Source organism: Alligator mississippiensis, chromosome 4, assembly GCF_030867095.1.
Source record: "Alligator mississippiensis isolate rAllMis1 chromosome 4, rAllMis1, whole genome shotgun sequence".
NCBI classification, from domain to species: domain Eukaryota; kingdom Metazoa; phylum Chordata; order Crocodylia; family Alligatoridae; genus Alligator; species Alligator mississippiensis.
Window position 1 is genome coordinate 151,686,080 of NC_081827.1, and position 23,196 is coordinate 151,709,275.

General features: G+C 47.3%; 1 protein-coding gene across 1 annotated transcript in view; it reads right to left on the bottom strand.

Annotated features, from left to right (window-relative positions):
* LOC102560737 (scavenger receptor cysteine-rich type 1 protein M130) overlaps positions 1-22,992 on the bottom strand; it is a 46,923-nt gene extending 23,931 nt beyond the window's left edge. Inside the window, exon 1 of the mRNA XM_059726248.1 lies at positions 22,929-22,992. Within this exon, the coding sequence (XP_059582231.1) occupies positions 22,929-22,992 (64 nt within the window). The remainder of the gene's footprint in view (positions 1-22,928) is intronic.
* Between the last annotated feature and the right edge of the window lie 204 nt (positions 22,993-23,196).

Genomic DNA, 23,196 nt, shown 5'->3' on the forward strand with positions numbered 1-23,196 from the left:
TGCTGTGTGCCTGGCAGAGGTAGGTGTGCTGCTGTGCATGAAAAAACAACTGCTTAAATGACCACTAACTCCTTCAGATAATGGTTCTCTTTCTATGAAAAGAAAAGGGAAGTCAAAACAAGACCTAGGAAATCCCATGACAAAAAGCTTAGTTAACAGAGGGTTGTGTGGTGGTACCAGGTAAGTACTTAGAATGCTGAGTTAAGCAAAACTAACACTTCTAAAACCTGGGAAATTTAAGTCAAAATATATGTCCCTATAGCCTTGGATTGTTCCTCTTTGCCTGATATCACAATGAGCCCAAAGTACACATACAGTCATTCTGCCTTTCCACTGTGCTGGACTGGACCTTCTTACAACAACCTTACCTTACAGTCCAACAGTTTAACGCTGTGAACAGATATTGCCTTTGTCACAGCAGAAAATGTTTTAATGCGGGTCAAAAGCACCAGTGTATAGATGTCCTTATCATTTGTCCTGGTACAAATTCCCCAAAATATTTGTGCAACAAGACCTAGTAATAGTTTATCCCCATTATCATGAGATTCTCCAGTGATATCTCATAGGGCTAGTAGACCAGTTGGTCCCCCAGGTATCCCACAATGTACTGCTTCATCCCCAATCCTGGCCCCTCTTTAACTCTGTCTGGCAACTCTGGTTCTGACCACAGAATTAGCTTACCCAAAGATAGCTGATCTTGTTGACATCTGGGTCAAAATTAAAAATCAGTGGGCACTCTGCTCAAACCACCAAAACCAGATTGTATATCACTGGATTGCCAAGGAAATGGCAGCCTGGGTTCATGACCATGACTGGACTCAATGGTGCTCCAATTGCAAGATACTTAGGTGCAGTTCACGAATATGAGACAGCAACTGAATCAGACACATGCAAGGTCACATGCACCCACAACAAGACACTCTCCCACATCTTTGCAGTAAATGACATTGCCAGGTCTGAAAACATGTTGGGTCTAGCAGGCCCTGGCACCATCCAGGAGTGTAGTAAGGACTCCAGTACAGCTGTGGTTGAAAACATGCAGCCCTCCCAGGCCAGCACAGCAACCCAGGCAATGAGCCAGTACAGGAACTGCCAGACTATCCTGCCATGTCTGGCTAGCCACAAGAGCTGCACAGACTCTGAAGTGGACCTTCAGAGTCTGTGCAGACTCTGTCCCCAGGTTCCAGAAGATCCATTTCACTAAGCTTCTTGATTTGCCATCCCCCACCCCACCTAAAAAAGTAGCAGGATTGATCTAGACAGTTCTGGTAAACAACAAAGATTAGGGATAAATAAAGGCACCTGATAACAGGCATAGTGAATGAGTGGATGACAGCGCAAGGGAATGAGAAACAAAGCAGCTTTTAACCCATCAGTTCTGCCACTTGGACGCTCAGAGCAGACTACCATGGCAGTTCAGGTTCCCTTGTAAGCAGCCACAGCTCAGGATTGTACTGTCCAGGCTCCTTTAAATGCTTCCTAACTGTACTGTCTCAGGCTTTAAGGGTGCCAGTACATGAGCCAGGAGGCTGCGCCGACGTGCTGTAATTATAGCATGTTGGAGCAGACTCAGTTAATCAAGTCTGCTTGATTGTGCTAATTAGCATACCACAGCCGGCCTCGTGCTTCAAAATGGTGGTGGGGACACTTTAACAAAGCTCATTTGGCAAGCTTTAGATAATGCACCCCCATTGCCCCCAGGGATGGGCTTGAATCTGGTTCTGCGCCCCCTGGGCTACTCCCTAGTAGCTCTTGAGGGTACTTGACTCCCTTCAAGAAGCTGGGATGCTTCCCTCAGTTAGAAGCACAAGTAATGGTCTCCCTTAGTCAGCCGAACCAAGGGGACCCTAAAGCATAATCTAGACCCACTCCCAATAAGTCTCCCACACTAGGTACAAAAAGAGAACTTTATTGGTTAGAAGGAGTAGGGTTGGAATAGGGTACAGAGTTGAGTAGTATCAAAGAAATCCCATAGAGTAAACAGGGTGGCTGGAGTAGCCTTTGATCATGCCTCTGAGTTACTGCAAGCTATATATCTAGTTAGATCTCAGGTAGCTTACTTACAAGTATCCTCCAGAGGCAGGTGGAGATTCCCTCTGGAGGCAGGCAGTTCCTTGATCATGAGTTTTGAGAGAGAAAGCAAGTTTCAGATGGTCCAGCTCTTCTCTCTCTCTGAGTTTTCCTCATGGCTGCTGCCCCCCTCCCCCTGGCAGTCCTTAACTTATATAGCCCTTATGACCTCATTTACCTGGTCCAATGGAGGCCAGCACCTGTTGGCTATCAGCCAACCAATTTGAAATGCATCACTGATTGCTAGGCAGACTGGCAGTCTCTAGCCCATCAGGAAGCCCAAGCTCCTCAGCCAGGTATGTGATACCAGGCACGTAGACAGAGGGAGCAGGTTTCCCCCCTCCTTCAGGAATGTATCCACCTCAGGTTACCTAAAAAGATAGGGTAAGGTGTGTACCCTGTGCAGAGCCCATCCTAACCAAATTGTCACGGAGCAGAGTTTTTCAGGAGAAACAGAGGTGACCTTCTGCCACATAAGCAACCCTGACACAACATATGATATAACACCGTAATGTGCCATATGTAAAGCAAGGGAACCATGGCAGCCAACATCCTATCACCTCTTACTCCTATAAAAGGTGATTAATATACATGCAAGAGACCGCAGGTAGAGGGCCTTCCTAGTTTTGTGTCATCCTCAAACTTGCTCAAGATGACTTCTATGCCAACAGCAATATAATTATTAAACATGTTGAACAGCACTAGGCCCAAGAGAGACCCCTGTGGGACTCCACTCAAAACATCCTGCCATTCTGACATGGAGCTGTTAATAATTACATTGTGCTTGCAGCTATTGAGCCAGTTGTCTCTCCACCTTATAGCAGTATTGTGTAGCCCACATTTCTACAATTTGTTTATGAAACAGTCATGTGAGGCCTTGTCAAAAGACTTGCTGAAGTCCAGATGCACTATATCCACAGCATTCCCTTCATCCACCCAAGTAATTACTTTGCTGGATGTTTCTGATCACACTTTCCTACTTCAGATGCTTGCAAATGGCCTTCCTTCAGCTATGCTCCAGTAACTTACCAGATACTGAGGTGAGACTAACCAGTCTGTAGTGCCCTGGGTCCTCCTTTTGGCTTTTTTTTTTTAAAAAGGGGCTCTATGTTAGTCCTTTCGAGCCCTCTGGTACCTTGCCCATCTCCCATGATTTCACAACAATCATTGCCAAGGGCTCTGAGATCTCCTTTTTCAGTTCCTTCAGTACCCTGGGCTGAAATTCATCCAGCCCTTCTGACTTCATTTTATACAGACCCATCAAAAGCTGTTTGACTGTCTCTTGTTTTCTCCTCCCTCAGCTTGTCCTCTTCCATATCCAAATTATCCTTATTAGGTGTCTGGCTGCAGCTTAATTTTGTGGGGCAGACAGAGGAAAAGTAGCTGTCAAGTAGTTCTGCCGCCTTTGCGTCTTCTATTGACAGCTCCTCCTAACTAGTTACCAGTGGACCCAACACTTCCTTCACCCTTCTTTTCTGGCCAACATACTTATAGAACCTCTTCTTGTTGTCTTTAACCTCCCTTGCCAGATACAGCTCATTCTTTATCTTTGTGTGTGGCAGGCTCTTGCTATTTTCTACTATGTTTCTTTGGTGACTTGTCCATTTATTGCCTATATGCTTTCAATTTGCATTTGAGACATTTAAGAAGTTCCTTGGCAGCCACATTGGTCTTCTGCCATTCTTCTTATTTCCAATCAACTAATAATTCTTTTCACAGGCTTCAGCTTCCAGTTCATCTTGCTTATTCCCCATACTTCTCACATTTGTATAAATACATTGGATGCATCTTGCATTTTCACTTACTCATTTCCCTTTTGCATCATTTGTTGCTGTTGTGTGATTTTCTGGCCCTTTCCTAGAGTAGAGTTGATTCTTCCAGTCCCTTCCCCTCTAGACTGTTTACATCACGCACCAATGAACAGGTGCCACCTCTACTGTGGGGTCTGGTGGGTCAGGGCAACATAGGCCACGCTTCCAGCATCTTGTGGTTATTGACAAGGGAAACTGGAGATCCCAAGAAAACAGACTACACATAGCAGACCTCCCCTACCACCTTCAAGTGGCCCTCTGTGTTTCATAGGCCCCCACAAGGTATACAGGCACTGTTTGTATTCCATGGCTACACAACATGGCTGTTTCCCTAATGCCTGCCCAATCATGATCCCCACTTCCCCAGGTCCCTAGCAAGTAGGCCTGTGCAACTCAGCAGTGATCCGATCCAGCTTCGGATCTGGTGCTTCAGATGCCAGTGATCTGATCTGGAGCTCCAGACTGGGTTTCTGCTTCGATTCAGCCGAAGTGGCTCCAAAGCTTCGGAGCCGCCTCAGAGATCTGGCCATAGGGTATAATAGGGAATCAATTAAATAGCTATAACTTTGTTGTTTTTTGTCTAATTTGGATGAAACTTGCAGGACTAGTAGCCCCTGAGGAGAGCTGAAAGTCTGCCAAGTTATAAGATCAATGTAGGTGTTTTGGGGAAACTGTACCCCAAATTCTTGAAAGCAAAACTCATGTCACGTCAATGTGTTACAACACAGGGGGGTCAAAACTGTCGTGGTTGTAGCTCCTGATGAGGCCAAAAAGCCTGCCAAGTTTCAAGAAGATCAGTGCAGAGGTTTGGGGGAAACTGAACCTCAAGCTGTGGACAAGCAAAACTCATGACATGGGTGATATTGTGTGTTAAGGCGCAGCACAGTGAAAGCTGCAGGGATGGTAGCCCCTGCTGCAGCCACAAAGCCTGACAGCTGTTAAGGGATCGGTGCAGGGGGGTTCTGAGGCCCTGGACCACTAGCTGCTGACAGACAAAACTCATGACGTGTGCTTGTGCAACTGACTGTCTGTCTTGGAGCAGTTGATTGTCTGTATTGATTATTTCCTCTCCTTAGTCTCTGCTTTTGTAGGTGTTAATTGATGGTAATTAACTGGCTATGTTAGCTAAGTACTGTGTATTGAGCTGGTCCCTGAGTGAATCATGATTGATTGGTAGCTGGTAACACAGTAGCTTAGCAGCCAGGCCTGCAGCAGTGTTTCCCCCCACCTTCCCCTGACCCAAGACAGAGACAGTAAGTTGCACAAGTACCCATGTCATGAGTTTTGCCTGTCAGCAGCCAGAGGTGCAGGGCCCCAGAACCCAGAACCCCCCTGCACCAATTTCCTTGACAGCTGGTAGGCTTCATGGCTGCAGCAAGGGCTAGCAGGCCTGTAGTTTTCACGCTGCTGTGCCTTAACACACACAGTGTCACCCATGTCACGAGTTCTGCTTGTCTGCAGCTTGAGGTGCAGTTTCTCCCAAATCCCTGCACCAATCTTCTTGAAACTTGGAAGACTTTGTGGCCTCACCAGGAGCCACCATCCCTGCAGTTTTTACCCCCCTATGTTATAATATATAGACATGACATGAGTTTTGCTTTCAAGGATTTGGGGTGCAATTCCCCCTGAACCTCTGCACCAATCTTTTTGAAACTTTGCAGACTTTATGCTATAAGTAGAGCCTAAAATCTCTTTAAATTTCATCTAAATAAGACAACAAACAACAAAGTTATATATATTTCATTGTTTCCCCATTATACCCTATGGCCAGATCTCCAAGGCAGCTCTGAAGCTTTTCCGAAGTGCTTCAGAAGCTCCAAACCACTTCAGAAAGCCTAACAAAGCTAGCTTTGATCTGGACATGCTGCTTTGGATGCTGAAGCGTCCAAAGCCTCTCCGGATCCAAAGCTCTGTTTGAAGTATGGCACAGCCCTACTAGCAAGCACAGGGGAGAGCATACTTGCCAAGTTGAAAGTCTGCAGAGTTACTGAGCCTGCAGATGCTGAATGTTGAAAATGATGAAAATGATGCATTCCTCTATACTGTAATCTCCTCTGCTTTCATGCCAAACACCTGAAAATGGTAGCAGTGGAACTTCAGGACCACATCGCAGGCCAAGGATGCAATCAGAGACTGATGTCCAGAAAGCTTCCAAGCAAAGGAAAACTCGTGCCTGCACAAAGATGGATTTTCTGGCTTGTATGGTGTAATGCACCTGCTCCTGGATCATGGAAGCCAGGCAATGGAGGGAGGAAGAGACAGTATAGCACCACCAGCGCTTAGCCATGGGCAGGCATGGAATTAAAGTAGTTGCAGTGCACCATTATGTGGCTTGCCAAGCAGCATGGAAAGGCTAAAGAATGGTCATTATTGAATACACACAGAAAACACTCAGGATGCCCATGAGGACCAAGCAGGTGTCCATTGATTACCTTGCATCTGTCTTAAACCTGCAGACAAAGGACATCCTTGGTGCTTTCTGCATCACCCAACAATTCAACCTGTAAGTGGGACTACCCCATGGCCTCTGGGCACACATGCTATCATGGGGCGACAACGTCCCGTATGGCCCACCCTAGTAGCAGCTGGAATAAATACCTCCAAGCTGTTAGGTAGGTGACCCGTGGCATGAACAATCATCCCAGGGTGACCATTGCCACCTGGGGCCACGCTGTGTATTACATGCTGCATGCGCACACTGAAGCCACACAAGTTCTGCAGCATGCTCACATTCACAAGGTAGTAACAGGTTTCCCATTTAATACTTCAGCCATCTTCCCAACCAAGAATACAACAGCAGTACTACAAAGAGATAAGTACCCAGCATGTCTGGCCTCACATCTAGAGCTCAAAATAAAACATTTCATTAGTTCCTTCCCCTCCCACAACCACTGTCCTTGGAGTAGAGCTTGGTACCTGGCTGGACATTTGCCTGCTCAGCCAAACATCCCATCATCTCCTTCCCCTCTCCTCCCCCAGCTACTGCCCTGGAAGTAGGGCCTGGCACACAGATAAATATTTACCATGCCCTCTAATATGCTCATACATGAGAGCATGAGTTTAGTTAATAGGGTTTAATAGAGTAAATTGCACTCACAGTTCACCACACTCAGCCCAGAGTCTGAAAAAGTGGTGCACCAGCAGGTCTCAAGCATGCACTGACAGGTGACCCATCACCATTTGCAAAGTCGCAAGTATGGTTCTTGTAGAAGCTGGGACCTACTCCACCTCCTGTGGCAGGGGTCAGACTTTGGACAAAGATTCCCCCTCGACTTTGCAGATGTTGTGCAGCACTCATGCAAACCATGAACCAGGCATGGTACATTGCGTTTAGTGACATCCGTGCGTGTCCTCGGACACCTCTATCAAACCTTGAGGTGGCTGAAAGATACTCCAAAACCATTCTGCAGCAGCTCAGCTTATAGTTGAATGGGCCCATCCAGGCATCCATTGAATGACTTCACCAACCAGAGGTCAGTGGGTTGCCAGGGACCCCAGTTAATAGTAGGGGTACAGTCAGTCCCTCAACCTGCAGAAGAGATGATGATGATATGTGTGCCATCGACAATCCTGGTGCAGTTGGGGAATCCCAAGCAGGCAAACCTGACCAGGACCTCCTGTGGGTCCACAAAGGGATTGATATGTGGGGACAACACCTATTGAATCACCTGGCACACCTCCTGCACTCTCTCTCTAGATGTAAACTTGCCCATGCCAAAATGGTTTGCCAAGAATCAGAGGGTATCAGGTTGCAGGCTTCCATTCAGCAATGGCAACAGGCTTCCACAAATAAGGATTACTTCTGTCCCTTGCTGTATGTGTCAGTCAAGCTCAGTGCAGATCTACATGAAAGTGCCCCTGAACTTGTGAAAATGTGTTCATTGTTGGTCATTGTTCCAGCAGGCCATGAAGACACCTTCCCACAATTCTCAGCTCGTCTCCCAGACCCAGAAACATGACTTCACAGTTTGGAGCTCTCTCTTCTACTAGGTGACATTGTGCTGACCAACACCCAAACCATCTTCAGGGCAGCAGCTGCTGTTGTGAACTAGGATCCAGTCACAGTTAAACAGTTGTTTAACAGTGAGTACATGCACAAGGTTCTCCCCCACAAGTACTGCTCCACTATTATTGATGTCAATAAAAGTAGTCATGTCATCCATCGGGGCCTGCTGATGTCACCTTTTCTGCTCCCTCACAAGTTCACAACGCTAGGCCAACAAGGTTTGCAAGGCGACAACCACATGAGAGTCCACAGAGCCCAGCAGAAGCATTTGGTCAGTCAATGGTGGCAGCACAAATGCAGTGGAAATTCAGCCAGATGACGAGAAGCCCAAGCTGCTCAGTGAATCACACCAAAATCTCTCCCACACAAATTTTGCCACCCACCCACAGTTTGAACAACCAGTGGGCACTTTACTTCAACTCTGGCAGAGCAAAGGGAATCTATAGACACTTGACCAGTGCCAGGCTTGCTAATGTATATGTTCAGTCAGGTCACCTACTGGTGAAAAAATGGTGATGCATTCATCCACTCCTTAAACCCATGTCCAAGGGCAATGTGTGGGCATGCCAATTCTTTAACTTCTCCATTGCAAGGCAAATTGTGTGACAACCAGCCCCGTGACAAATGTGATGTCTGTTTATAACCTTAGTTTTAAAGTTTTATGCCTTCTTCATCCTTATGCACGTATCATCTAGCAGTTTGCTTTTACTTATCCCACACTAAAGAAACGCTACTTACCTCTACCAAACTGTCTTATACTTAGGAACAAAAGACTAGGAGAGAGGCCTCTTTGAGCCAGTGACACCAGACCCTAGCAAGGCCTAGCAGGCTACATTCCCTTGACCAGCCCAACTGCCTATGTTTACACACCAAACCACCCCTCACAAAATCTCTTTTGTCATTTTAGTCTGATCAGGTAGTTTTATCCGCTTTATCCTTTCTTTTTTAACATTCAGTCTAACAGATTATTGATGTGCAAAGCAAGCCCCACCCTTCTATATTTCTATCTTTCCTGAACAGGGCATATCCTCCAGTCTCCATTTTCTAGTCATGTGAATTATTTCAATACAAGTCTATTAAGTCTACAGTTACCTGGTTTTATATCCTGTATCCACTTTCCCAGGTTACTAGTATTTCTATACTAACATTTCCATTCTTCCCTTCTTACTTTAGTATCGTCTATAGATTAGCTTCTGTCAGCTCCAAAGGGAATAGAATTAACATCAGGTATGACTGCATCTTAATTCAGTATGGGCGCTTCCTTTTGAAAATACTAAAGCATGGCACAGTATAGGCAATTACTGTGCCATGCAAGCAGCACACACTTAGATTTCCCCACTATGCTGCTGTAGCGGTGTGTTATAACCAGGGAGTGCATCATTATGGTGATGTAGCTGGCAATCATGTGTAGACCCATGTGATCGCTATGTAGGGCAATGTGTAGACATGCCCTATATTCCATTTTTCAGAGGATTGAGTATACATTTTTAAACTCTTTATTTCTGGCTTACAAAATTTGCAAAATTCTTACCTGAACAGGTCACTCCAGCAGAAAAAGAAGAAGAGCATGTTGATTCTAGATCGAGAGCTGATATTCTGCATTGTGTAAGTGTTTTCTCATCACCACGACAAACATCTCCTACCAACAAGTATGGTTTGGAATCTTCTTTAAAGTGGGAAGCATTATGGACACTCACTGCAGGTCCACAGCCCAGGTGGTTGCAGATTACTGTAGCATGTTTCATCTGAAAGGCTGTAAAACACAGCTTCATCCACTGACCATTATACTTCACTTCCACTATCCCGGAACAGCGGTTTTCTCCATGGCTCAGCCTCAGCTCATTAATTGCACCTTCAAATAGAGAATCAGGACAGAATCATTAAAAAGCACACAGGCACCCCCTGCACTGTAGCATTCTCATTCTCAAGCTAGCCCCAGTCACCATATATATGTGCATTGCGGCAGTGTAAATGATTCCTCCTTTCAATAGCACTTGTCCCAGACAGTACTATCCTATGGAGGAGTTAGTTAATTTACTGCACCCAAATATGGGCTCATGTGTAGCACTTTTCTTCAGAGCTAATTGGTCAACTCCACAGTAAAGCATGCATGTAGATGCACCCAGAGCTGGTCTAAAGGTTAGAGCCTCGGTATTCATATTTCAAAATAAATTGCCCAGTTCTTATGGTTTTGCACCTGGCAGATGAACTACCATAGCAGCAAAAGATAGGATAGAATTTGATTCCCTGACATTTTGACTGTTAAATGAGGGCAAAATATAAGAGGCTTGTTATACTTTGCACTTTGAGCTATTCATATGTTGATAGGTGTTAGTGCTAGCTCAAGTTTGGAGCAGTCACACCTTAAAGCTAAAAACCGACACCCCATAGTGGTGCAGGAAGGGAGGTGAAATGGAGGAAGTCAGCCACTGAAAGCTAAACTGAAAAGAAGTTAAAAAAAATTAAAAAGAAATAAAAAGAAAATGACTTAAAGAAAATATCATTTTTTAATAACTTTGGATTTCCGATTGGGGTGTTGGTAATGCTGATCATGTTTCCCAGGGTGGCTGGGAGGTGGAAGCGATGAGGGAAGGAATTTTTGTGGGAGCTATTGACCCTGCCCTGGGAAGGAAGCCCCATCTCATGGAGACCCGATCCAGCTTCACCAATTTCTTCCCCACCCCCCACAACCCCACTGGACCCCAGTCCTGGACCTGCCCATGCTCTTCCATCTAATCCACTGAAGTCTGGCCAAGAGTGCAGGCATCATGGAACCAGTAGAGTAAGCAAAAGGAAACCTCACTGTACAGTCAGGAAGCAGGATACTCAGCTGAGAAAAGGGACTCCCAGGTTCCAGGCCCAGCTCTCAGGGGTATTGTTATTTTTCATCCAATGATTACATCCATGTAACATAAAATGCATAAACAGTCTAGGAAGTGGGGACCACAACCCATGTCTTCTCCTCTCAACTAATGGCTCAAACCACTGCTAAGCAGGTAGCAACAAAAGACAAGCCAGGGTCTTGATAGCTCCTGCAGCTAGACACTTACTCTGAAGATGCCTCTGAATCTGGACCAACATACACAGAAGCACTTAATGGATAGCCCTGTTAGACTCCTATGCTTCGGAAAGAGACAGAAATTCAGACACAGTCATGTGCTCAGTGCTTCCTACTGGCTATCACTAGCTTTCTATCAGTCTTCAAATAAAACAAATTCTTCCAATTGACTCTAGAGGGAGGTTAGGTGCCCAACCCTGCTTCCTTGAATCATACCCCTGGAGCCAAAGGCATTCTGGAGCTGTAAGCTTCAGGCACCTTAGGGTATACAGACATAACATTTGAAACATTTCAAAGTAGCATAGTGTTTTTGACATTTCAAATGGAGCATTTCAGCTGCAGGTGGACATGCAGTCTCCTGTCGCACCTTCTGGCTAGCATGCTCTAAAACTGTCATAGCTGCATGCAGTAGCATTGAAAGAATCTCCTAAAGGACTTTCCAGTATGGTTCTGCAGCCACTATTTCCCAGGGTCTTAAACTGTAGCAAGGGGAATTTAGGTTGGTTATTAGAAAAAAATATATTGCTATGAGGATGTCTGAGCATTGGAAAAAACAACCTGGAGAAGCTGTGGATGCTTCATCCTTGGAAATTATTGAAAATAGGTGAGACAAACACTTGTCTGGAATGGTTTAGGCAGGGATGTTTAGGAGGGACTTTGCTATGCTTCTATGATTCTACCTGCCTACTGCGATTCCAATCCCACAGTGACAAGATCTACACTGAGTGCCCAGAATGCCAAGAGCCCCAATGCCTGCAGCACTGGGAGAGCCAGAAGCCAGCAGCAGGGGGGGTGGGAAGGGAGCAGCTTCGGTACAGGGAGACTATCAGAAGCAGGGGAGAATGGGGTGGTGTTTCACTGTGGGATACCTGCAGGTCCAACCTCCTGTGTAGATGTAAGGTGGAACAAAGTACCAGGGTCCAAAATACTATCTGCTCCCTCCAGAATATTTTTGCCCTAGCCTTTTGAAACATTTCAACTGCACTTTGAAGCCATTTGACGTGTTTGAAATGTTTTATGCCTGTCCACAGCAGGGTTACTTAGGAGCCTGAGGCTCACTGAAGCTCAATGAGGTTTATAAACCTACAACACTTGGGAACTTTGAGGTTATTACCTTAGATTCTCAATAATGGAACTTGGGACAGAATGTACAGCAATCAACAGGAACATAAGAAAACAGTGCTGAGAGGGACTGCTTGGGCCAGTGAGACCAGTCCCTTGCACTGACAGGTACAATTGCCCACCAAATATCTACTCTTGTCCCTTCTCTCATACCATGGGCACAAAACCACAAAACAAAAAGGAACCTACTGCATGCCACCACCAGCAGAAAAGAATGAGAGTTAAGAGCACTTGTCATATCTGTTAAGTAAAATACAGTAGTTAACTCTAATAAGAGGGCCATGCTCAGTGCTAAAGAGGAGGACAAGCGGGGAGAGGGGAGAAACCTTTGTTAATCTAACCTGGGAGAAAATTTCTTCTTAACCCCAAATCAAAAGATAGATTTGATCTGAGAATTTGAGGAAGCCATTTAGGAACATGAACTGCCCTTCTCAGTCTCCTACCTCTGTCTGCAGGCACAGTCCAATATTTCAGATAAAGGCAAAAAATTAATTAAAAAATAAGGAGGTAAATATCATACTCAATTGGGAGAAAAAAAATTCTTTCTGGCTTCTGCAAATGACCAGTACAGCCATGAACCATGGGATTAAGAGATACTTCTCACACTCACACAACAAATATGAAGGTTAAAGTATTATCCAGTGAATGCTGAGTTGCACATTCTAATTTAATATTCTTCCCCTAAGAAAACAAGCCTCCTATTCTGGGGTTGGGGCTTCATTATCAAAACCTATTTTGGATGGACTTTAAATTCCCTACTAACTTTTGTTTTTCTCATTTTAGATCAGTGGGTATTTCATTAGTGCTTTTTCCATGGAAGCAATTACTATAAACATTACTATAAAGCAATTACTATAACCAAAACAACCCTCTCTATTTGAATATTTCAGTGTGCAGATTCAGTAAATTGAGAGAGAGAGAAATGAAAGAATAACTTACTGGATTTTTATGTCTCTATGTTTCTCAGTGCCTTGAATCCTAGCTAAAAATTATTCAAAATACATAAGAGAAATGTATAAAATACTCACTGTTGGTTGTCTGAAGAACAAGTAGAAGAAGAAACCAAAGCAGCTGAGTGGAGAGGTGCCCCTTCACTGCCATCATGCCCCTCACCCTTGCTGGCACTGCCCTGCATGCACCTCACACTCTGCCAGGGCTTCTCTGTGTCTGACAAAGAATACAAAGTTGGGGGAGGAAATATATAGATTCAGGTGCTGGCATCAGCTGCAGGGAGGAGCCAATAAAAACAACCTGCACCTTTTTAGACATTATCAGGGGGGTTAACTCCAATGTTTCATGGCCACAACCTCCAATGAAATAGTAAAATGCTGTCTGTGACCATATATGAGAGAGACCTGTGCTTCTGATGTCACATTCGCTACAGTCCCGGACATCATACAACCGCTCTTTCTAGTTTAGGGCAGGAACATCAAATTTACAATCGTGCTTTCTCTAAACTTCTGTAGAATATTTAAGCAAATAAATGTGAAAATCATACATCCAAATTAGTTTTATCAATGTCAAAAAACAAACCCTCCATTACAGGAATCAGGAGATACCTGTGTATGTCTAGAAAGTGCAAGTAACTCAGAGTTTGTCCTAAACTACCATTTCTTCGTTCACTAAGTGAAACAGATTTCTTTCCACCATGTTAAGATATAGACCCACACAACCTTAACTCTGCTCAAACTTGAATCTGGCAATAGCCAATCAGAATTATCTGCAAGCTCTGCTACTGTGATCGCTATATTAGTGTAGCTGTATTTGGTGGTGGAGAAATTAGCTAGAGCACACAGTCAGAACTATGATTTTGATATGGGATGTTCTGGGAAAGCCATGACCCTTTGGGGTAGGTTGAGTCTCTTACACCCATCCCCATATGTTTGGGGAAGGGAAAGAGTTGACTGCATCTTTTGGAAGATACAACACACCTAATTTAGAACTGTATTGGGAAGGTTATGAAAGCAATGGAGCATAAGCACTTCTTGTCATGGGAACTGTCTAGGTGCACTTATTAGTTGGAAGAGGAGTGTATACTGAGTGTTTAAGGCCACATAAGGGGCAGAATAGTGTTAGATGTGCTTATGGACAAAAGGTTTATGAATGGGGGTTCCAGCAGTCCTCCGACTTACGACACAATTGGTTCCCGAAAACCGCATCTTAAGTCGAAACGTTGTAACTCAGAACCGATTTTCCCATAGGAAACAATGTTATAAATGTGGGATTAGTTCCTAAACCGAGGCCTGATACCCTATTTTCACCAAAAATAACCCAGAATTTTGTACTCTATCAATTATAGATGAGTAATATAGCTACATTCATGTATTTATATTGTCAATAGAAATCATGTTGATTTGGAAGGACCTTTGAGGTGACAGTGCTGGACTTTTTGAAGGGCTCTTGGTTGGACTTTTTGAAGGGCTCTTGGCTGGAGTCTTCTCAGGAGTCCTGGCTGCAGGTTTTTCTGGAATCTTGTCTGCTTTCTTAAAGAAAGCGTCCAAGGAAGTCTGGACAGATGTTCTCCAGGGAGGATGGATGACACAGTGAACTTGTTCGTTGGCGTGGAATTGGATCAAGCATTGTAAAGTCAAAACTGACATCACAAAGTTGAAACAGGGTGTCAATTTATAAATGTTGTAAGTGCAAAACATTGTAACTCAAAACACTGTAAGTCGAGGTATTCCTGTACATGGCATTATAAAATTTAGCAGATGTGGTGTTCCTTCTCTGGAGCAGGTTATGTATTGAATCATAGTATGCTTGGAGGCAGCTCCTGTTCAGTGCAGTTCAAAGGCAAGGGAAGAATATACATCCTTTGCTTTTACTGGGCCATCAGTCAAAGAGGAGAAACTTAAGACTGTATTGGTGTATATCTACAAATTTTATATTCCAGTTTTCAGAATTTTTTTTGGTTTTTTTTAACACAGCATTCTGGTTAGACATCATATACCACCAGAGAAATATATTTCTGTGAAAGCAACACTTTCTATTTCCTATGTGTTTTTCTTTTCCTCTCTTTTTTTTCTTCTCTTAAAGGATAACTCTTATTTACACAAGTTATGGGCCATGCAGGCAGCTGTATATTACATGCAGATTCACAGTTCAGGTAAACAGCAGATCTGGAAGAGCATCAAGATGCAATGTTATTCCTAGGGGCTTCTTCCCTCTCTTTGATATTTAATTATAGTGGATTAAGGTGGTACAATGACTTGTTTGAGATGTGGACTAAGGGACAAAGCTGGTAAAAGCTATGTCTTTTTCCATGTCTCAACCTCTTGACTGGTCTATTACTTGAGTGAGTGTGTCTACACGAGATGCTTTGCTGCTCAGCAGACTAATTAACTACACAGTAAAGCATCACCATCAACATGTGCAGACATTTATTGTGCAGCAAATTAGTCTAATGCATGGTTAATTTGCTACCTGCAAATGCAGGTAGCAAATTAACCACATCATAGTGACTGCACAGTAGCACACATGTAGACACCAATTAGGTACAAATTTGCTCCCAATCAGCCCCACCACCAGGAGGCCACCTTCAGACTATCCCCAGGGCCACAGGGCTTGGAACTTCTCCAGCCCCGGGGGCTGAGGCAGCTCTTTGCCTGCCCCAGTCTGCTCTTTAAAATGCTGCAGTGACCCTGGGGAGGTCCCGCAGCAATGGTCCCCAGGCCAGCCGTAGGAGCCTGCCCAGACCCCAACACTGGCCCCCAGCCCAGCCCCACCGCCTGCCTGCTAGTCCCTCACTGTACCCCTGTACTGTGTGCTGAAGGCAGCTGCCCAGGTCTGAGAGAGCCACACTCTTGCCCACAACCCCTAAGATCCATTGAGGGAGTCAGGCTGGCATCACCCCCAACTCCACACACCACCCCCCAGAGGCATAACTGGTTCCAGGAGGAGACCACAGACCTCATAGCACTTGTGGGGCCAAGCTGTGGTCCAGTACCAGTTCGCCTGGAGCGGGTGCTCCAATGCACACATCTATGAGAGCCTGGTGGGCCACATGCAGGAGCATGGGCACAACTGGTTGGCACAACAGTGCCACATAAAGGTTAAGACGCTGTGGGGCAGTGGGGCAGTATCACCGACCACAACTGCTGGTCAGGGCAGCCTACAGGACCATGCCTTTTATGCAGCAGCTGGACCACATTCTTGCTCCCTGGGACCCTGGCTGGACCCACACTGTGTATTCCAACACAAGTGGCCTGCCAGGGCCTTCACCATAGTCTGGCAGCAGTGACAAGCCGCCAGTGGGGGCACCAGGATCCCATCCCACCATGGTCTCTGCCCCTGGTATCATCCAGCAGCTCTGGCAGCCAAGCCCAGCACCTGCCCTGCCAGCTCCAGTTAAGCAGTCCCACCTAAGAGGCCAACACATTGTAGCACTACCTGCCCTCAAAAGCTCCAGCTCCTCCCCAGAGGGGGTCCCTGCTCGGCTAGGCAGATGCCATGCCACTGCACCCCAGGACACCCCCAGAAGCTGCACACCATCACCACTTGTGGGGACAGACTTGGGCCACCAGGCACACCTGCCACACCTGCCCCATAAGCTCTTCACTGGGAGGAGGGACCTCCCCTCCCCTCCCCACTCATGGCTCTACCCCTGCTCCTGCCCCTCCTCCCTGCCAAACCTGGCTGAGTGACCCCTGGCCCCCAGAGTTCCCCCCCAACAACACACAGGAAGGCAGGAGGCAGTGCAAAAATTTCTTGAGCGGCCAGTGCCCCCTCAGCTAGGCAGGCACAGGCCTCTCACATTCATAGAAACATGTTGATGCCAGCAGTGATGCCATCCTTGGCTGTGGGGGGAAGGGATGTGTAGCATAGGCACAGGTACTCCTCCAGGCAGCAGTAAACATTGAGGGAAAGTGCAAGCTTGCCTGCCACACTGTCAAAGCTCAGGGTCCTACATCAGGTTTTTAGATGTGCCTGGGGCACCATGGCGATCACCCAGTGTAGTGGGTCGGGCAACCCGCAGTCTGCCCAAACAGCTCATCATGGTGTGCTTGGGACATTGTCACCAGAAGAATGCTTGGAGAGGAAGCAGGGCACATAAAGGGCACTCTGGAGAGTCCCTCAAGGCAGAAGGTGTGGTGCCACTAGCTCCACATCCAAGACTTTGGGGTGCAGTTTCCCCAACCCCCCTGCACTTATCTTCTTGAAACTTAGCAGGCTTTGTGGACTCAGCAGGGGCTAGTATGCCTGCAGTTTTAACCTCTCTGTGGCTTAACACATACACGTGACATGAGTTTTGCTTTCAATATTTTGGGGTGCAGTTTCCCTTCACCCCCTGCACCTATCTCCTTGAAACATGGCAGGCTTCATGCCCTCAGAAGGGGCTACCATTCTTGCACATTTCATCCAAATCAGGCCAGAAATTACAGTTATAGGCTGTTTTGCCCTTCCCCATTATAGCCTATGGGCGAAACAGCAAAACAGCGTTGAAATGGTGAAACTGTTTCGATGAAATGGAGCGGAACAGCTGTTTTGAATCAAAATAAGATTCGAAATGGAACACTGTTCTATTGAAACGTTGAAACACTGGTCGAAACAGAACAGTGCCGTTTCGCACAGCCCTAGTGCTTATGCCTGGTGCAGGTGCAGCTCCGGCCAGTGCTGCGCGGAGGGAGGGGATGGAGCCTGCCCTATCACTGGGGCTCCATGCCACACACCTGCAGCTCTGGCACTCACAGTTGGGGAAGCCCCACACCAAAGCCTGCTGCTCCCCTGCTCCCCGCTGCGTAGGTCCCCACACTCCGCTGGGAGTTGAGGGAGCCCTGTACCCTACTTCCCTGTGGAGTCCAGCATGGGGCTTCTTCGCTGCAAGTGTGGGAGCTGCAGGCATGCAGTGTGCAGCCACTGCAATAGCAAAGGCCAGCACTGCACTGGGGGCAAGGAGAACACCCCAGTGTAGCCTGCCCGGCCACTATTATCGCAGGGGCTGTGCAGCTCCCCTAGCTCCTTACAGGTAAGTCAGTGGAGGCTGGTGAGGGGGGGGAAGCATCAGCAACACATGCAGGGGTGGGCATAAGTGGTGCATGCAGACATGGAGAGCACAGGTGAGTTGTCAGGGAGGGGCATAGATGTTGGAAGATGGGGGCAGCACAAGCAATGTGTCAGGGGCCAACAGGTGCTCCCTGATATTTCTGTGCCTACAGAGGTGGCCATGGTGGCATGTGTTCCCTGCTGTGCTGGTTTCTGTACACTGGGCCAGAAAGGCAACTCCTGCCTGGAGCTGGTCCAGCCAGGCTGCAGCCCCGCATCCCACAACCCACTGTGGACACAGAAATTGGAGGGAGCACATGACTCCCGGCCCCCACTTGCATCACCTGTGACCTCCTAATCCCACCCCTCATATCACCTATGCCCACACCCACCTTTTCCCACACACCCAACCCCTTCCTCATACACAAAGGGGCTGGGGGTAGGGGCCAGTGGGTCAGGAGTGAGAGGCATCAGCAGGACTGCGGGGGTGGGGGGATCTGGAGTGAAGGGCACCAGCAGAGCCAGCAGGCCGTGACTGGGGAATGAGGGACACCAGCAGGGCTGAAGGGGTTGTGGGGTATGGGTTGGGAGTGAGGGCACTGGCATGGGCAGGGGCAGGGCACTGGCATATCAGGGCTGATAAGCATCACAAAGAACTGGGGGTGGGGCAGCCACATCTGAATCCACATCCTAGTAAGTGAAGGGAGCAAGTGGAACTCTTATTTTTTATGATGAAAAAGCAAAATCAAACACCAAAATATATAAATATGTAGAATTGGTTTTATTATAATGAATAAGGCACTGGTAGGCTTCCAAATTGCTTTAACATTTTTAACTATATCAAATAAATATGGTGTTCAACTGATACCTATATATATATATATATATATAATGGTGTTTCATTTTAATTGCAGAAAAACTCAGATTTTGGTTTTTTTATTCAGAGAATTTGGGATTTTTTAAACAGAGAAAACCAGGATCCATGGTAATAATTCTGGGTTAAATGTGTTTATTTTATATTAATGCTGCATGTCTCAGTTTCCCTGACCAGCCAGCAGAAGACACCTGGAAGGACAGGGTGGCAGGCCGAAGGAGGAACCTTCACACTGCCACTGCTGCCTATTGCTGCTGCTGTCTCCTGTGCCTGGGACCCCCCATAGCCATAGCTCACTGCTAGGGCAGGACAGGAACAACAATGAGACTCCCCCTGCACCTGGGTCAGTCAGAAACAGCAATGGCAGTCTTGGAAGTGGGGGGAGCATCTGCACCATTGGCTCCCCTCTAGATCTTCCCCCGCCTGTGAGTTAGCCTGGGCACTGTAGCTCAAGGACTTTATCTGCTGTATTGCAGTGGGCTAGTAAAAGTTTTTATTTAAGGGTGAAGTTACACATTACACTTATACCAAACTAAATCTGTGGACTGTTAAGCAGTGTTAAAATTAGAACATGCTGTGAGCAGTTACACATTAAGGGTTAATACCGTTTCTTGCCCACACAGCTCTGACTTGCCACTAGAGAGGTGAAAAACAGGGCCTTGGCTAGGAGCCAGTACACTGGGCTCTATCCATGCTTTCGCTGGAATGGGTTAGAAGTGAAGCATCCTGGGATGCTGAAGAACTACTAACTGCCTGATTTATCTCTGTGGAACAGAGTAAAGTTACCCTGATGTGAGCTAGGTAGCATGGCCCAGAGCTAAACCTTACCTGAAGTGATGTAACTTTAAGATGCTCAGGGAACATTTAGCATGAGTTAAAACAGGGGTGGTCAAAATATGGCCCACGGGCCAGATCCATTCTGCCAAACACTTTCATCCAGCCCACAGAGCCCCTCAACGAATTGCACACCACCAGCCCTTCCACCCATGAGGGTGGGAGTGAGGCACCCACATGTACAACCCCCCAACATACCCTATTGGGCCTGACTCCCACCCTCTTGAGCAGAAGGGCTCTGCCCAGCCAGCAGCTTCCAGGCCGGGCTCCTGCTGCAGCTGGAACCTGATCACTCCGGGCAGGAGGTAGGGAAGCAGTGGAGTTGGTGGAGGGCAGGGAGAGGGGAGTTGCAGCTGGAAGGAAGCAGAAGCAGAGCACAGAGCCTAAACCCAGAGGACAGCAGGATAATAGAGCTCAGCTGGGCAGGGTGTGGGTGTGGGTCTGCATGGGAGAATAGGAGGTATAGGGACCCTCTATGCACTCCTCCCATGGCATACAGCCCTCACTGCCTGCCAGCAGCAGCAGGCAGAGAGGTCAGGGTACTCGTGCCCAGTGCAGGCACCCAGTGGGGCATGGCTTTGGCCAGCGCTTTGCGGGAGGAGGGAGCAGAGCCTGCCCTATCACCTTTAGCTCCAACACTCGTGCCTGCAGCTCCAACACTCATGCCTGCAGCTCCAACACACACAGATGGGGAAGCTCCACCCTGGAACCTGCTGCCTCCCGTGCTCCTGCTGCACAGGTCCCTGCAGCACTCTGCCAGAAGTGGAAGGAGCCCTACCTCCTGTTTTTCCACAGAGTCCAGCAAGGGGCTTCCCCCTGTGAGTGCAGAGCTGCAGGCATGCAGTGTGGAGCCCCTGCAATAGAGGCAGCCAGAGCTGTGCTGGGGCTGAGGAGCACACCCCTGAGCAGCCTGTCTGGCCACTTCTATTGCAGGGGCTCTATGCCTGCAGCTCCACACTCACAGTGGGGAAGTCTCATGCTGGAGTCTATGGGGAAACATGAGGCGGGGTTCCCTCCTCTCCCAGCAGAGTGCAGGGACCTGTGCAGCAGGGAGCGGGGGTGGCAGCAGGTTCCAGAGTGGGGCTTCCCCATCTATGAGTGCTGGAGCTGCAGGCACACAGCTCAGAGCCCCAGCAATAGAGCAGGCTCTGCTCCCTCTTCCCATGCAGCGCTGGCCAGAACCACACCCCACCGGGCACCTGTGCTACGTACGAATGCCCTGACCTCCCCACCTGCTGCTGCTGCCAGGCAGTGGGGGATGCACACCATGGGGGGAGTATGTGGGGGGCCCCTACACCCCCAACCCCCTTCTCACTACACACTCCCTCATCCTGCCCATACAACCCCCACCAACATATACATACACACCAACATACACTATGCCCCATTACACAACCACACCCTCTCCCAACCCTCCCATACCCCACCACACACACACACATAATACACAAGAGTGACACTTTATTTTTGAGTTATTATGAAATCCTTTCTAAATACAGTAAAAAATCACAAGTCATGGCAAATATTTTTTGTAATAAAATTAAAATATAGTAGGTGTTTGACTTCTAGTTTATGATTTTTTTTCTGGTTCTAAGATGGTTCTAAAAGGAGTATTTGGTGAAGGCAGCAAGGGGAGGGACTTCTGGTGGCAAAGGTCAGGGGTTAGAGGGCAGGACTTCTGTTCCCAATGTGGCAACCAGAGGGTGGGGCAACTGTCAAGGGGCAGGGCTACCTATGTGGCCCCCAACAGCTCGTGAAAACTTGTCAAGCAGCCGTCCACTCAAAATAATTGCCTGCCCTTGAGTTAAGAGCTTTAACATGCAAATGATTGTGTTCTGATTGCCCATAGTATGATCTTAGTGTAAGGTGTAACGCCACCCTAAGAAGAGCTATGAAGAAGAGCTATATGTGACTTGGGTGCACTCATTGCCTCAAAGATGTATAGTCCCTTTCCTGAAGCTAAGCCAGGAAGCAGCTTCAAGAAGGTGGACATCAGATTATTAAGGGGGTCATATTCCAAAAGACTCAGTCTTGGAGTCCAAGAAGCAAGGGGCTCACCCACTCTAAAAGCAAGCTGCAAAGAGCCTATACAAAGCTGGTAGTCCCAAGCAAGTGCTCCTCTAAGGAACCTGTGACAAGTACCTGTCTTTCAAAAGGGGGAAAAGGAGGATCTGGAGAATTATAGACGGGTCAGTCTGACTTCAGTATCTGGGAAGTTAACTAAGCAAGTAGAAAGGGGTGAGTACTAACAGATGAACTGACTTAACAAACCACACCAAACAAACTGGATATCCCCCCTTGACAGAGTTACATGGTTTGATCAATAAGGAGAATCCAATGGACACAACATACTTGGACTTTAATAAGGCTTTTAGTCCAGTTGCACATAATGTTCTCACAAGCAAACTGGAGACATATGAGCTAGATAGAATTACTGTTAGGTTAACACCTATTAGTTGGAAGACCACTGTGATAGAACCTCAAACTGGCCAAGGCCATCAGGGTACAAACTCCCTATGAGGCAAGATACCTAATTACAGGACAGCTAAATTTAGGCACTAAAAAACAACTTTAATAACTAGAGAAGAAACACTACCATGGAATTTGGGGAGACAGAACATAAAATAAAGGTCTAAAACAAACTGACTCCTAAAACTTTTCACTCTCCCCAGCAGGGGTGCCTCACCATGGCAGTGCAGCTGGCATAGGACCCCCAGTGGTGGAGGCAGCACCAAGTTGCTCTGCCCTCCCATGCTGGGACCTGCCCGCTGGCCCACAGAGACCCCCAAGGGGAAATCAGCAGAGCAGGAAGTCCCAAACTCTGCAGTGGGCAGCCTGAATCAAAAATTTTATCAAACATTTGGGATCCCTAAGCCCACATCCTCCCCCATGCCCACGTAAAAATCTGGAGAGGCACATGCCCGCTCATTCCTCCCTTCCCTGGGGTTGCATGCAGCAACTGGGAGCCAGCCCCCTTGCCACACCCTGGATGAGCTGCCCATGGCTCTATCCCACTCCTTGGCCAGGCCCTGTGGCCATGCATTCCCACCCCAGCCCTGATTGCCAGCCTTACTGGGCAGCACCCCCAGCCACAGGCACAGCTGCCAACCTTGTTCCACTCCCTCTCTTATCTTGGCCACCTCAGTCTGCCACCCCCACCCATAAACTTACCTGCAGGCAGCTGTGGGAGCTGCTCTCCAATGCTGCCTGGGGATGTATTGCTGGCCACATACATGTCTGTGCCTGACACATGAGTGAAGTCCCCCTCTTTCTCTGTAGACACCCCTCTCTCTCTCTGCCCTGCCTTGGGACATTCCACACACCCCTCCTCTTTCACCTATGTGCTATTTGGTTTTAACCCAGTCAGCTGCATGACTGGGCTGGAAAAATTCCCAAGGGAGAGAGGAGATCACTCTTTTCTTTGTCCTGGAGCAGGCAT